The following is a 16,783-nucleotide window of genomic DNA, read 5'->3' as shown; positions in this document are numbered from 1 at the left end:
CAGCACATCCTCAAATACAATTCAGTGCAAACAGTAAAAATGACACATTTGCACAGACCACCATTAAATCACAATTATTAAAAATGGATCAGTAAATATTAGCTATTTTGACCAGAATGCTCAGTTTTGCAGTTGTGCTCAAGTTCATATTGAACTAAGTGGATATTTGGATTTCCTCAACATTTGTTACATAGTGTGGCAATGTCTGAAACTAAATCATTCAAAGGGGATTCAATTCCAACATGAAGAATGCTGATTCAAAGTACCTAAATATTTTGTGTCCATCTAACATAAAAGGTATAGAAAAATAATGCAATCTAAAAACGTAATGGAGTCAACTACCCCACTGGGTTCACTTGATTGCTCACAGAATAACCAATCCATTAACATTAGTAAGAGGTTATATTTGTTTATGTATCAAGTTTGTGTAGACTTCGCTTTTGTTTTGCTGGTGGCTGCATTTGGGTGGGTGGCATGCTTCAGTCAGACTCAAGACGTAGTAAAGAGAAGAAACACAAAACAAATCAAAATAGAATACAGAAGGGTGGTAGGCAAAACCATCCCCAAATGACAAACCTAGGAAAAACCCAAAAAACATTTTCCCGATAAAATGAAAAAGAATTGGTGCAGAGCTATTCAGCATGTGCTTGCTGCTGACATGAGCCTAGCAGCAATACACATGAATGGAGCAGCAGTTAAGAAAGTATGTGACAGTAGGGTGCTAACCGGTGACTGAAAGATAGCTGTGCGTGTACAGGAAGATGGCAAGGGAGAAAGAGAATGGCTTTAAACTTGTTAACAAATGGGCTAACTGGGTTTGGAGAGGTAATAAAATAATGAAATTCTTGCAAAGCAATGTGTAATATCTAGATTAAGACAGCATATATTGAGGGGCTGTTGTACTTGCCAAAATTATTTTGTGGATCCTACATAATGAGCAATGCAAATTTTAAATCTGAGATTTAAAATCCAAAACAAAAAATTTACAGCAGATGCTGGAACCTGTACTGAAAACAACAAATACTGGAGACTATAGCCAGTAAGACAGCATCCATAAAGAGAGAGCAAGGTAACGTTGAGTCCAGATGACGAGGTAACAACTGTCTGGTTAAGGTGTTCCGGATTTCTTAATATGCGTGGAAACCTATTAGTTATGCCCTCTCCAATCTGTAATGGTGTTTAAGGTAGTTCAGGAGACTGTATGTTAGTTACCGAGTTTTAAGAAGATTTGTATGTTAGTTATTTTGAAAAAGGTTTTGTCACAACTTATGCCAGTTGTCTTTCACCAATTTAAGAGGGACGCAATGGCCTAGTGGCAGTATCGCTGGACTCTTTATCTGGGTCTCTGGATTATGTTCTAGGGATCCAGCTTCAAATCCCACCATAGCAGATGGTGGAATTTGATTTCAATACTAACAATCTGATGATGACCATGAGCCCATTGCCAATTGTTGGGGGAAAAAACCCACCAGAGAAGGAAACTGCCATCCTTACCTGGTCTGGCCTACATGTGACTCCAGACAGACAACAATGTGGTTGGCTCTGAACTGCCCTCGGGGCAATTAGGGATGGGCAATAAATGCTAGCTAGCCAGCGACACCCTAATTCTGTGATTGAATAAATTACATACTTCTCTGGTTCTAAAAATTCCCTACACACTAATTTCCTGAAAATAATTTAATTCAAATAGTCATGCAGGACCTACCCTTAATAACCTAACGTTAAATTTCTAATTAGTAAACATTTTGGAAAAGCATGGGCTAATTTCCATGCATTTTATGTAGATTTTTCTAGAAATAAAATCTACATGAAGAAGAAATTAGTGCTGTGGATTTACATTTAAAGATGAGTTGTATAGTACTGACTTTTTTTGATGAAACCTTCTAACCCTGTTCCTGAGAGTGTCTAACTTTCCCCAGTGAATACTAATACAGAAGACATTGCCATTATCTGACTGCATCACCTAATTAAATTAGCTTTTTATTTATTTTCATGGGATCTGAGTATTGCTGCCAAGGTCAGCATATGCTACCCATCCTAATTGTGCTTGAACAGACAAGCTTGCTAAACCATTTCAGAGTGCAGTTAAGATTCATGAAGCACATTGCTGTGGGCCTGAAGCCATACGTCAGCCAGACTGAGGAAGGATGGCAGATTTCCTTCCACGAAGGACAAATGTCTGAAAGAGTCATTGAGACTGAACTATAGTCTCTGTAAACCATAAAGCAATCCATTAGAAAATCTCAAGCAACCCTCAAATCAGAAAAGAAATTGTTTCGCCCTCTGCTCACCAGTGCTTGAATGTCATTCAATTATTTTATGTAAACTGCTAGACACTCAAAGTAAGTGAGTTTTCAGCACAGGAGGTTTCCAGTATCTTAGAAAATACTAATGATGAATTTGTACAAGTGGATCACTGTCCATTGCATAAAGTCACAAAAAAAACCCACTGATCTGTATTTTCAACTTTCCAGGTATTTGCAAGTACATACCAAAATATCTTAAGGCTCTTATCATTCCCCACCAAATTCTTTTCACTATTCTCTTTTCCAAATTTACTATTTCATATTTCTTTCTCAATGTTCATTTTGAGAACAATATTTCTGGATTTTTCAGCAGTTTCCCATTTTAGTTAAATTTCAAATTGTTGCCAAACTTCCTCAGAGTGCCAACATGTAAATCTAGAAAGCCCAAAACAGATCTCAGAAGGCACCAGCCGTATAAAGCCAATCCAAAACATCATTTTGGTTTTCTGCTTTCCAGCTACTTATAGAATTACATTGTCTCTAATATCAATGTCTTAGCTTTCAATATGCTGCAACTTAGCAAACACTTTCTGAAAATTCACAAACATCCACAAAACTTTTCTATTTTGCACACTAACATTTTGAAAAGAATATTCAAGTTAATAAATCAGGCATAATCTACCTTTTATAACTCAAAATGCAGAATATCTCAGATTAGCCCATACCTTTCCAACTACAAATGCACCGATATAAAAACATTTAATTTCCTGGTTTATCCTGCTCATTCTGATATTAGGTGAAAAATAGGCTTAGACTCATTGGTTTTAAAAACTGAAGTTGAAAGCTCACGAGTGTTCAATGCTGAAGCCCACTCATGAATACGAGACACAAACCAGAACAAGAAAAGGTGAGCAACATACATTGCAAAGGTTGCGAAATTAATCCTGTATAGTATATATGTACATGACCCTGCAGGCTTGTCACTACACAGGGACTTTAATGTCTTGGTACTGGTACTTTTTTTTTGAGTCATGTCCCAAATGAACCTAAGTAGAAACAAGTGTGAAGAAAGTGGCTTTTTCCTTAAACTACACCATTTGATAAAGGACAAACAGTTACTAAACACATGCAAACTTGCTATTTTGCCAAACCAGAAAAAGGCAGGAATAGATCATATTGAATGAACAAAGGAAAACTATTGGCATATATCACCATGGATATCCTAAATATCTTGCACGCTTAAAGGCAACAGAACTTATAGCAGACACGTTATTGGTGTTCTACAAATATTACAGAAATGTGACAAAACACAAATTAGGGGACACTTTTAACATGTGTTATGAAGATGTGGGTATACTATAAGAGAGTTAAAGGCAGCAGAACTACGGACACAGCACCAAGTGTTCCCACTGAGGCAACAATGTAACACTTGCTCAAACAACTCGATTAGCTCATTGTCTGGAAACAAATTCGAATTCAGTCAGTTTAAATTATACCCCCAAAAATATCAAACTCCAATCCAGTTTGAATTTAGTATATTGACAATCATAAAAGCAAATCCTGTGCTTTGATGGTGTAAGACTGGGAAAAATTGAACAGTTGACAGGAGAACTGACAAGCCCAGCATGTAAGCAGAGTGCCTGAAAATAGCTGTCCTAAAAGTAACCTTTCGATCAGTCACCTGTGACGCATAAATTCCTAAGAAGAAGAAAAAACAACACAAGAAGATCCGAATAACAGAACAAAAGCTACCTGATTTTGAGATAAGAAGTGTTCTTTCATAAATCTTAATTGGGAATTTTATTGGACTAGTATTATACAAGGGAAGGTAAAAGATAGGTTAGAGCAAGAAATTGTAAATAGTGGTTAGTTAATTATTCTCTGTTATGCTTCAAATAGTTCTTGGCCACTCAAATTTTTACAGATTACTGCATGGGATAAATCTTTTCTGTGTTGCTGATTTAAAATTCTGCAGGAAGGTTTACCCTGCATCGTATCACATGTCCCTTGGAGACATTTTTATAAAGTCTTCAAAAAGGATCTCCTTGTGCAGAAGCATGTTGTAAGGTGTTTGCCACAGTACATAGTCAATGAAATATCAAATCAGCCTTGAGATGTTTACGGATGTCAAAAGGACATTCAAAGGTTCAGCAGGCCAGTGTTAACTAAATTAACTAGAGTTAAAAGCTGCATTGAAGGGATAATTGAACGGTTTACACATCCCCTTGTCCATTTAAGACAAGATGGTGACACAAACCACAGCTATCTGTGTATAAGTTTTCTTTTGACTTCCTTTGAGGTTATGATTTGGAGATGCTGGTGTTGGACCGGGGTATACAAAGTTAAAATTCACACAATACCAGGTTATAGCCCAAGAGGCTTATTTGGAAGCACTAGCTTTTTGAGCACTGCTCCTTCATCAGATGGTTGTGTTATGAGTTTTAATGCTATGCTATGAGAAAAGGTATGAGTTTTAATGAACCTAACTTTTTTTCAGTAAGTACACTTAATACAGTTTGTCTAGAATGTGCATCCATACTAGGAATCTTAGAACATCATCTCAGTTCAAAACTCTAGATTAGAGTATATATACGTAGGAAGGCCAAGCAATTAGGAAATCCAAAATATTCATAACTATTGTTTGCTAAATAGGGATGAACCTTAGATGAGCAGAAGGGAGGGGGAAAACAAGGTATGCAGGAGAAAGCAAGTTTCTTCTCTCCCCTTTATAAATGCAACAGTCTGTTTTATTGTCTGGCCACTGTTACTTTGCAGTTACCATCTTTCATGCATCAGTCTAACCAACAAACAGCATATTATCAGCTGAAGAAAGGCAGACAAACTGTTGTCAACACATGGGAACTAAATGCTCAGATACTTTCTGCAAATCAGAAATGGTCTGTGGTATGAACAGTGCACAAACCTGCCATTTCAACAGCTAGATCTCAAACCCCACAGAACACAGAATATATCATATAACATTATTTTTCATGCATATTTAAAATCACAAGACCAGAACAGATGTAGTATAATATAGAACATTTGGTTCTAACTGCTTACCACATGGACTTTTGTGAAGCATGTCATTTTTCATATCTCCTTTACTTCAATTAAGGTATTCTGACTTTTTCCTTTAACAGAAGTATTTTTTAGGATTCACAATTGTTTTAATTACCAAAAGACTAGCACTCACCTGTTACTGGTCTTGATGGGCGCCTACAACGGTTCTTATGCAGGTTAGCTGGATTTGTTTTGAAAGGGTTTTCATCACCGCCACCTGAAGCCATGATACAACCCAGATGACTGCAATCAGTCAGTCTACAAGCACAAAGATTATAAATCAACATTCAACATAAGCGAGAGTTAATCTCCCACCAAAAGCCTCACCCCATACTCTAAGGAAGAGGCCTGATGAGTAAAAATACAAAATCAAAATAATCTTCACATGGGATATTACAGATATAAAATTTACACACACACACACAGACAGTATCAGGGATGATAGGTTATTTCAAATCAAGAGTATTTTAGAAAGATTGACCCTTTTTAAAAAAAAAAGCCTAGCTATTTACAACTCAAAAATATCCCACAAGCTATATTAACTGTTGTCTAATGTTTCAGCATCTTTGCAGGCATGATATCCCTGACCTTTCAAACATTAGCTGCTACCAAAGGCACTAAATTAATTCTTCTTTTTAATATGGTAAACATAGTTAACAGCAGATTATCTCATCTCTTTAATCTTAACAGTAAACGTTTTTTTCATCCATTGGAATCCTATACAACGATATAATGACTCTTGAGGCTCAGTGGTAGTGTCCCTTACTGCTGAGTCAGAGAGTCTGGATCAAGTTCCATTTGAACTAGAGGTGTGTCCTAACATGTCAGAACACGTTAATTTGAATCAATGAAGTGACTCCCATCAACAATTATTCTGTATCACTGGGCTCTTGACAGATCTTGAAAAATGTGTCCTGACTGAAATGTATCACTCAACCTTAGAAAATTGTGTTAAGAATAGGAGAAAAGGTTATGGTGAAGATGGGTTGTTCTAGTTGTCCAACCTGTCACAAAACTGAACATCGCAGTATAATGACTCAAAGAAGTCACTTCAATGTTGAATATATAGTGAATCAGAATGCCAGCCAAATTTAGATGCAAATGCACAGCAAAATTCTTTTATAGTTTAGTTGGCAGCAGCATCTTGGAAGTGCGCTGCAGTATATAAAAACTGTAACGTCATTCACCTTGATCAGCAAATTACCCCAAGTTACACATCACTTTGACTGTCATTAGTTCAAGACCTCAAAACCCTTCCCTAATAACCACTGCGTGTGAACTTTTTAAAAAAAATCTTTCATAGAATGTTGTGTCACTAGCTGGGCCAGCATTTACTAACCAATCCTATCAGCCATTTAAACTGACTGGGTTGCAAAAGCCTTTTCACGGAGGTAGTAAAAGGCAATCACATTGTCAAGTGTCTGGAGTCACATGCAGTCCAAAGCAGGTAAGGATGACAGACTTCCTTTCCTAAAGGATAGCGAAGCAAATGGGTTTTTACAATAATCAACCATGGTTACAAGACTGACATTAGACTAAGCTGAAAAATGTGTTGCTGGAAAAGCGCAGCAGGTCAGGCAGTATCCAAGGAGCAGGAGAATCGACGTTTCGGGCATAAGCCCTTCTGAAGAAGGGCTTATGCCCGAAACGTCGATTCTCCTGCTCCTTGGATGCTGCCTGACCTGCTGCGCTTTTCCAGCAACACACTTTTCAGCTCTGATTGCCAGCATCTGCAGTCCTCCTTACATTAGGTTAACCTGCAATATCAGATTTTCACTGATTCAAATTTCACCAGCTAACATGGTGGGATTTGAGCCATAGCAATAGCCTGGGTGCCTAGAATGCCACTGACTGCACCTATTGGTTTAAAGTATTTCACAACCACCTTTTGGAGACAAGTAACAGATATTGGTAACAATGGAGGTGGTGGAGAGAATGCATATTCACATTAGAACTAATAGATAAAATAGATAGTGCTGTTCCAGTAATGATAAAGGTAGAACATGGGTTGGCTATTCTTCTACATGACAATTTCCAACTTCAGTCATATCAAAAGTTGGACCAAACATGGATGATGCTGCTGCCCAGAATGCTATTCACCTCCTCTATTTACACACATCCACATATGTGATTCCAGAACTACAGAAAGTTTGTCCTCGAAGAAAGTTAGCAGAGTGGTGAATGGTTCCCTGCCCAAGCCAAAATGTAAAAAGCAAGAGAGGATAATTACTCCCACAGTTTTTCACCTCAAATTCAAAGCCCATTTTATACTCCAAGGTAATCAGGTGGGAAAGGAGAGTAAAGATACAGGGCCACATCTAATCTGCATAACTGGTAGAGTCAGGTCAAGAACTGTATGAGCCTCCCATTTCTACATCTGCACGTGAGCAGATTTTTCACACATTTTCTTTAAATAAGCCAGAGATTGATACATGAGAATGCCTAGACCACTCGGCATCTCATATCTGCAACGTCTCACCGTTAAAAAGGCGAATGCAATGTTGTCATTTATCTCAAGAGGGTTGGAAAATAAAAGCACTGTTGTCATACTGAGACTTTATAAAGCTCTGGTTAGGCCCCATTTGGAGTACTGTGTCCAGTTTTGGTCCCCACACCTCAGGAAGGACATACTGGCACTGGAACATGTCCAGCGGAGATTCACACGGATGATCCCTGGAATGGTAAGGTCTAACATATGAGGAACGGCTGAGGATCCTGGGGTTGTATTCATTGGAGTTTAGAAGATTAAGGGGAGATCTAATAGAAACTTACAAGATAATACATGGCTTGGAAAGGGTGGACGCTAGGAAATTGTTTCCGTTAGTCGAAGAGACTAGGACCCGTGGACACAGCCTTAGAATTAGAGGGGGTAAATTCAGAACAGAAGTGCGGAGACATTTCTTCAGCCAGAGTGTGGTGGGCTGTGGAATTCATTGCCGCAGAATGCAGTGGAGGCTGGGACGCTAAACGTCTTCAAGGCAGAGATTGATAAGTTCTTAATGTCACAAGGAATTAAGGGCTACGGGGAGAATGCGGGTAAGTGGAGTTGAAATTCTCATCAGCCATGATTGAATGGCGGATTGGACTCAATTGGCCGAATGGCCTTACTTCCACTCCTATGTCTTTTGGTCTTATGGTCTTATTAAGATATGCTTATTTATTACTGTTAAAACGAACAATTTTGCACTTTCCCATACTGTACTCCATTTTCCAGATTTTTGCCCAAAAACAACCTTTATTCCTTGGTATGCTGCTTATACCATCTTCACAAATCACTTTGCTGCCCATGTTTTGCCATCAAATTATCATACCTTTGATTTCTTCATCCAAACTCTTTCTATGAACTGTAAAGCGTTGATGCCTAGTACCAACCCGTAGCACACATGAGACTATGACAGCCTGGGGAAAAACATCATTTATACCTACTCTCTGCTTCCTGCTAGCGAGCCAATTTTCTACCAAGGCCAATGTTACCTCCCTACACATGAGCTCTTAGTTCACAAAGAATCATGGATGTTCCTGGGCTTCAACTCCAATTGTCAAATCATTCATATCCCACAAAAATTTGTCTGTCCCAGACTTAAACATATTCAATGATTCAACATCCAGAACTCAACTGCCATCTATTAACTCAACATCTTAATTTACCTACCACAAGGTCAGTGTATTTTTAAAGATTTTTAAATGCAACGAGCTCCATTGCTTCTTTAAACAGTTAGACACGCAAAACTGAATATTCAGTTCTTCCAACTCCAAGTGTTTAGAACAGTCAGCCATATAAACTATATACTCCTGTAACCACTGGAAAGAAACTGTACATTGATTTAAAAAATGCAGTATAAACTCAAAATGAAGATAAGCATGTACTTAAAAGAATTTTTATTAATTCTTAACTTCTATATTTTACAAATTCAAGCATCTTGAGGACAACTCTTATTAAAATATATAGTGGCATTTGTAAGCTAGTAAAAACATGATAGTATATTAAAAGCTGTAGAGATTAAGAAATTTGAAGACAATCAAGCACTGATCATCAAGATTGGCATACAAGTCATCTTATTCAACTAAGACGACGCTGCAGCCTTACAATGCTTAAAGTAACTATTACAGTAATATAAAGCATAAACTGCCAGCATCCAGCTCCTATTCCCATTTTACATTCACAAATGCAGCAATTTATCTCTGTCTTAGCCCCTATATCTTGCTTTACTGCCTCAAAATAATACTTTTGTTACAAGTTATTTGGAGGATCAATTATTACTTCCTTGCACTCCTTTTCCATAAATCTTTAACTACAGTATGCAAGCTTTCATCAACAACTGCAATGAAAATGAAATCAACTGTTAACCTTGAATCTTGAGAAGTTGTTACTTGCATACATAAGGATTGATATAGAGTCACAGAATCTAGATTGTGCAGAAAGAGGCTACTTGGCCCACCAGGGTGGAGGAGGAAGGTTGTTTTTCAAACCGGAGGTCCGTGACCAGCAGTGTTCCATGGGGATCGGTCTGCTTTTGTTTGTAGTTTATAAAAGTGATTTGGTTGCGAATATATGAGACATAGTTAGTAAGTTTCCAGATGACAGCAAAATTAGTGGTATTGTAATAACCTTCTTTACTGTCCACTGAGGGATCTTGATCAATGGAGTCAGTAGACAGGAGTGGCAAATGAAGTTTAATTTGGATAAATGTAAAGTACATGTATTGCATATTGGTAAAATAAATAAAGGCAGGACTTACACAATTAATGGCAGGGCCAACATATCATTGTAGAACAGAAAGACCGAGGGGCTCAGGTACATAATTCTTTGGAATTTGCATCAAAGGTGGACTGGGTGGTTAAAAAGGTGTATAGCACGCTTGCACTCATTGTTTAGACCTTAATTCTCGGAGTTGAGATGTCATGCTGACGTTGTACAGGATGTTGGCGAGGTTTCTTTTGGAGTACTGTGTAGAGTTTTGATCACTCTCCTATCAGGAGGATTTTATTAAACGGAAGAGGGTTCAGAAAATATTCACCAGGTTGTTGACGGGTACGGAGGGTTGGAGATATAAAAATAGGCTGGATCTTTTTCCACCAGTGCATAGGAGGTTGAAGGGGGACCTGATAGTGGTTTATAAATTATGAGGGGCATAGGCAAGGTGGCAAGTAGCCTTTCCCTAGGGTAGGGGATTTCATGATAAGGGGACATATTTTTAAGATGAAAGAAGACATGGAGGCAACTTTTTTCTTTTAAGCACAGGCTGATTCATGTGTGGAATGAACTACCAGATATAGTGGTGGTTGTAGGTACAGGTACAACATTTAAAAGACATTTTGATAAGTACATAAATAGCAAAGGTTTGGAGGAATATGGGCCAAATGCCAGCAAATGGGACTTGTTTATTTTGGGAACACAGTTGTCATGGACTGAGAGGACCAAAGGATCTGTTCCCATGCTGTATGACTATGACTCTAATAAGTCTGCATCGATACTCTGAATCTGGCCCAAACCCAGATCCCTATCCTATGCCTCTACACCTGCCTGTACATTCCTGGACATTACTGACAATTTAGAATAGCCAATTTATCTAACTTGTACAGTGGAAGGAAACTGCAGCACTCAGCGGAAGCTGCAAACACAGAATATGCAAACTGCATACAACAAGTCACTGAAGGCTGGAATTGAACTCAGATCCCTGGTGCTGAGGTAGCAGTACCAATTACTGCGCTGTCTCAAATATGGACATATGGATCAGGTGCCCTTCAATCATTATGACAGGGACCAAAATCAGTACTACAGTAAGGACCAAAGACCTGGATCAAAGCAGTTATAAAAGTACAGGTGACATTATTAATCCTTCCCGTGGCCATCTTTCATCCCACAAAGTTACAGTTCTTCACATGTGCAGACTTGGTCCTCGTCTTTCAAACTAGGAAATTTCAGGATAATGGAGAAAACATTCACTGAAGACCTAAATTCACTGGAAGCCTGCTTAGGAATATGAAACCTTCAACCAAATTCTGTCCAGATTGATGTTTCAAACTTCCACCTGAACAATCGACTTTTGTGGCCAACCACTATTCCATGATCCATTTCTAAAATTCTCATCTTATATCGCCCTGTATGCATTACTTCGGCAACACTGGAGTCAAGGTTGGTGCTGGGTCCACTACTTTTCATCATTTCTACAAAGGATTTGGATATGAACATAAGTTTGCAGTTGACACCAAAATTGGAGGTATAGTGGACAGCGAAGAGGGTTACCTCGGATTACAATGGGATCTTGATCAGTTGGGCCAATGGGCTGAGGAGTGGCAGATAGAGTTTAATTGAGATAAATGAGAGGTGTTGCATTTTAGGAAAGCAAATCTTAGCAGGACTTATATACTTAATAGTAAGGTCCTGGGGGGTGTTGCTGAACAAAGAGACCTTGGAGTGCAGGTTCGTATTTCCTTGAAAGTAGAGTCGCAGGTAGAAAGGATAGTGAAGGCGGCGTTTGGTATGCTTTCCTTTATTGGTCAGACTACTGAGTATAGGAGTTGGGGAGTCATGTTGCAGCTGTACAGGACATTGGTCAGGCCACTGTTAGATTATTGTGTGCAGTTCTCCTTCCTATCGGAAAGATATTGTAAACTTGAAAGGGTTCAGAAAAGATTTACAAGGATGTTGCCAGGGTTGGAGGATTTGAGCTATAGGGAGAGGCTGAAGAGGCTGGGGCTGTTTGCCCTGGAACATCGAAGGCTGAGGAGTGACCTCAGAGGTTTATAAATTCATGAAGGACATTGATAGGATAAACAAAAGTATTTTCCCTGGGGTAGGGGAGTCTAAAACTAGAGGGCATAGATTTAGGTGAGGGGTAAAGATATAAAAGGGACCTCAGGGGCAACTTTTTCACACAGAGGGTGGTACATGTGTGGTATGACCTGTCAGAGGAAGTGCAGCAGGCTGGTACAACTGCAACATTTAAAAGGCATCTGGATGGGTATATGAATACGAAAGGTTTGGAGGGATGTGGGCCAAGTGCTGGCAAATGGGACTAGATTAAGTTGGCATGGAGGAGTTGCAAAGGGTCTGTTTCCATGCTCTATGACTGAGGGTTAAACTCAGAAATTGGCAGGTACCACCTTGAGCAGCACAGTCATCACTATGCACTGCTTCACTGCCCCAAGTTGACTTAAACCTGACTGAGGATGTGCCATTAAAAAAGTTGATATCCATCTCTGAGAAGAGCGAGATAATTGTCTTAAACTTTAAAACCAAAAGTTTAATTGGCTTAAAGTATGAGCAAACATTAAAACTTCTGATATCTTCCCCAAAAACACTAGATGATAACTAGCAAAGCTGAACTATTGGTAAAGGATCTCAAAGAAAATCCACATATCTGTCAAATATCCTATAATTGCACATGCCACACCTGGCAAACCAAAAGTAATCTTGTAATGAACCACATCCTGGCTGACTGCAGGAACTACCAACTGCAACAATGACTAAGGTGGTTAAGTTCCACAATTCAACCTTCAGATTGTGCAGATTCAATCTTTAGCCACTTGAGGCTAGGCCAAGCAAGGAACAAGTGACCACTCACCTAAGTGGAACACCAGAACAGCTCAAGTTGAGACCATTAATATCGACAGACTACTACTAACATAGTAACCTTTTGATTGGTGAGGTATATTCCTGGTGACATCATAACCAGTGCATTAGCTGAAGCTACTGCATGGATGGATAATGTGCATCACACGGTAAATGCTTCCACAGCCATAGTAACAAAAAGAAACGACAAATATTCATTTCAATCAGCACTCATTAACCCTGCTGAAGCAGTATGTTTGTGACAATGCAGTGTCTGCATGGAAGTGGAAAGCGAGGGTTTAATTTGAGTCTATATGCACACCAACATATTAATTTTAAAGGCATAAACTGTACTACTTACCTTGGCCAGATAAACAACTTATGGGGACTAGCCTATGGTAAGAGAGGTTGGAAAAGTCATAGAAGTCTAGATAGAATTTAAAAAATTCAAAAAGGACTTTTAGGATGTATAAGAAAAATCAGAGAGAGAAAGTGACTTAGAGAGGGTGGTTGAGACAACTGAAAGTCATAATTTATGACAAGTAAGGAAGAGTTTGTATTGTAGACAAAAGCAAATTTTAAAGGCATGTTGCTGATGAAGAGGGGAATAAGACTAAAGACAAAAATTGAACATTTAACTGGAATCCATGTTGGTTATTGTGGCAACAGACAAGAGCTATGGATTCAGGGGAGCTGAAATTTACAGAAGAGGGCAGCACAGGGGCTCAGTGGTTAGCACTGCTGCCTCACAGCACCAGGGACCCATGTTCAATTCCAGCCTTAGGACAGCGACTGTATGTGGAGGTTGCACATTCTCCCTGTGTCTGAGTGGATTTCCTCCAGATGCTGTGTTTCCCTGCTACATTCCAAAGATGTGCTGGTTAGGTGAATTGGCCAAGCTAAATTCCCCATTGTGTTCAGGGATGTGTAAGTTCGATGCATTAGTCAGGGGAAATGAGTATTAGGGTATCATAGAATTCCTACAATGTGAAAACAAGCCCTTCGGCCCAACAAGTCCACACCGACCCTCCAAAGAGTAACCAGACCCATCCCTCCCGTCCCCCCTCTCCTCTATATTTACACCTGACTAATGCACTTAACTTGCACATCCCTGAACACTATGTGCAATTTAGCACAGCCAATTCACATAACCTGCACACTTTTGGTTTATGGGAGGAAACCGAAGCACCTGGAAAAAATCCACACAGACATGGGGAGATTGTGCAAACTCCACACAGACTGTTTCCCAAGGTTGGAATCGAATCCTGGTCCCTGGCACTGTGAAGCAGCATTACTAACCAGTGAGCTATCATGGTCTGCGTGGACCTCTTTGGGGGTCTGCGTGGACTTATTGGGCCAAAAGGGCCTGTTTCCACAGAGTAGGGATTCTACGAAGTGGAAGATGTTAGTGTGATGAAATGATGGCAGTATCATGAAGTTTAAATTGCATCTTGACAAATTACAGATCGGATCTCAATATACCTTGTAGCCCAGCACTACAAAATGCCTTAAAAAGGCTGTTCAGTTGTATTGTAAGTCCACTGTACTACTTTCTTTCCAGGAATTGAATTTACCACCCCCTCTTTGGTTAGGGCTGCACACAAAACTAGGTCATCAAACTTAGTAAGACGTATAAAATTTGGACTGCCCTGAAAAACTGTATTCAATTTACCTATGGATTACAATCGTACAGAAAACTCTTAAAAATTAATACAAATCAGCTTAAAAGTCCAACGACAAAGTAAAAATGTGACCACTGCCAGTGCAAACACAATCCAATTCCTTCAGATATAAAGCTTTATCAGATTTCCTCAGTAACAATGCCACTCTTTTAAGATAAACCGGCTTGCATGGTGCGGGCACTGACTACTCAGAGACTGCTCCTCACAATTTGTCATCCATAGTTTAACCAAAGCGGTTTGCGCAACGCGATACAGGAAACGAAGGTTCACTCACTAGAACATTCACCTGAAACCCGGTTGTACCTGTCCAGGTCTGTTTACCTCCTCGTTTGCCGGCCAACCGGCCGGTCAACCAAGACCGAGCACTCCGCTGCCGCTCGGTTTCGCCCGCCTCAGAGCCGAGTCTTTTGCCTACTGACGTGTGGCGGGCGGTGAATTGACAGCAACGCCGAGGAACCGCATGCAGAGACAGACCACTACGACCGGGCCTTCTCCCTCCTCCAACGCTCAGTCTCCTCGCCGCAACCTCACACTATCAAATGCGCCGATTGGCCAGGGGCCAGGCACGCAGCTGCTGACTGCCTGTGATTGGTCACTAGGGGACAGGGGGAGCCCTCATTGGCTACGGACAGAACACACCGAATCCAGGGGCTGGGTGAGCTTTGGGTATCAGGGAAGATTCTTCCTGCTTCAAGCCAATGATGCAACACAAATCACAATAACAAACCAACAGTCATCGGAAAACAATGTAAAATTATTAAAATCCCAAAATGTTCATGTATTTAATGTTCCTTGAACACAAATATTACATGAATATATAACACTGGTCACATTCAATACCAACAATTGCACTGCAGTCGTTTCCTTAGTGTCTTGGTTCATACGGCCAAACTATTTGGCAATTAAAAGATGCATTAAACGGACTGGCCATTCAGCATCTCGTTAAAGTCCCTGTACGTATTTCCGCATTTATCCGCTATAATATTTGATCGACTCTCCAAATCCAGAACATTGTAAGATAAAGTATTTTTTAAGAATTTGGGTGTTCAGACATCGGGCAGATGTGAGTTTAATACGAACCTTCTGACCCAGCGCTAGGGACATTACTGCGCCACAAAAATCTTTAAAGAAAATGCTTTTAAAAATAGTAAACATTTCCTTTGCTCGTAATTAGGCTTGAGAATTATTCTGGACTAGAAACACAAACAATTCAAATTTTAATGATTAAGTATCTTAGTTGTAATCAAGATTGAATAGTTAAATTGTGAAGTCAGGTTAAATAGAAATAGATTGTGCTCTATGGAGTTCAAAGGTTAACAGTGATCGAGGTGTTTGAAATGTTTCAAAGTAGATAAAAAAAACTATTTGTTTTGAATTTTCCAATCAAAGGAAAAGTGCACAATCAGGAGTGAAACTAGGAATCACTTTCACACAAAGGACCGTAGAAATCTACGAGTATTTCCCTCAAAAGGCTTATGACACTAAAGTGGATGGAAACACAAGTTGTGACGAAGGTTTAAGGAGTATTAACGGACCAACTGATTAGACTAGAACACGGCAAATTGAATATCATACATCATGTGTATGCACTTCGATAGAAAAACAGACAAGAAGGCATCATTCCAAAGATACCCTGCCCTGTGGACATTTTCTTTTAGAATGGAGCCTCATGTCTGTATAGTTATGTTGACAAAAATTGTGCTATTGATTTGTCTATCTCAACACAGATTGACGCCTGCGTCTATTAGAGAGGGACTGCGGCATTGTCACAGAGATTCAATTGTTTATTTCGGATGGAGGTTTGCTGGCTGAGCTGTAGGTTTGATATCCAGACGTTTCATTACCTGGCTAGGTAACATCATCAGTGGCTACCTCCAGGTGAAACGCAGCTGTTGGGTCTCCTGCTATCTGTTTATATCTTTCCCCGATAGGGTTCCTGGGTATGGGGTGATGTCATTTCCTGTTCGTTTTTTAAAGGGGTTAATAGATGGCATCTAGATCTATGTGTTTGTTTATGGCGTTGTGGTTGGAGTGCCAGGCCTCTAAAAATTCTCTGGCATATCTTTGCTTAGCCTGTCCCAGGATAGATGTGTTGTCCCAGTCTAAATGGTGGGTTTTTTTCATCCGTGTGTAGGGCCACGAGAGAGAGAGGGTCGTGTCTTTTTGTGGCTAGCTGGTGTTCGTGTATCCTGGTGGCCAACTTTCCTGTTTGTCCTATGTAGTGTTTGTGACAGTCCTTG

General features: G+C 39.7%; 1 protein-coding gene across 4 annotated transcripts in view; it reads right to left on the bottom strand.

Moving 5' to 3' along the window:
• Nucleotides 1-15,053, bottom strand: part of LOC132828432 (bcl-2 homologous antagonist/killer-like) — a 42,261-nt gene extending 27,208 nt beyond the window's left edge. The window contains exons 1-2 of one of the 4 annotated variants that reach the window (XM_060845555.1): nucleotides 14,818-15,053; nucleotides 5,440-5,564 (exon numbers count right to left, since the gene is read on the bottom strand). In XM_060845555.1, the coding sequence (XP_060701538.1) occupies nucleotides 5,440-5,533 (94 nt within the window). In that variant the 5' untranslated portion in view covers nucleotides 5,534-5,564; nucleotides 14,818-15,053. The remainder of the gene's footprint in view (nucleotides 1-5,439; nucleotides 5,565-14,817) is intronic. The other 3 variants (XM_060845554.1, XM_060845556.1, XM_060845557.1) reach the window with 3 other exon arrangements.
• Between the last annotated feature and the right edge of the window lie 1,730 nt (nucleotides 15,054-16,783).

This window comes from Hemiscyllium ocellatum, chromosome 26, assembly GCF_020745735.1.
Source record: "Hemiscyllium ocellatum isolate sHemOce1 chromosome 26, sHemOce1.pat.X.cur, whole genome shotgun sequence".
Lineage (NCBI taxonomy): Eukaryota > Metazoa > Chordata > Chondrichthyes > Orectolobiformes > Hemiscylliidae > Hemiscyllium > Hemiscyllium ocellatum.
This window is presented reverse-complemented; position numbering and strand designations above follow the sequence as displayed.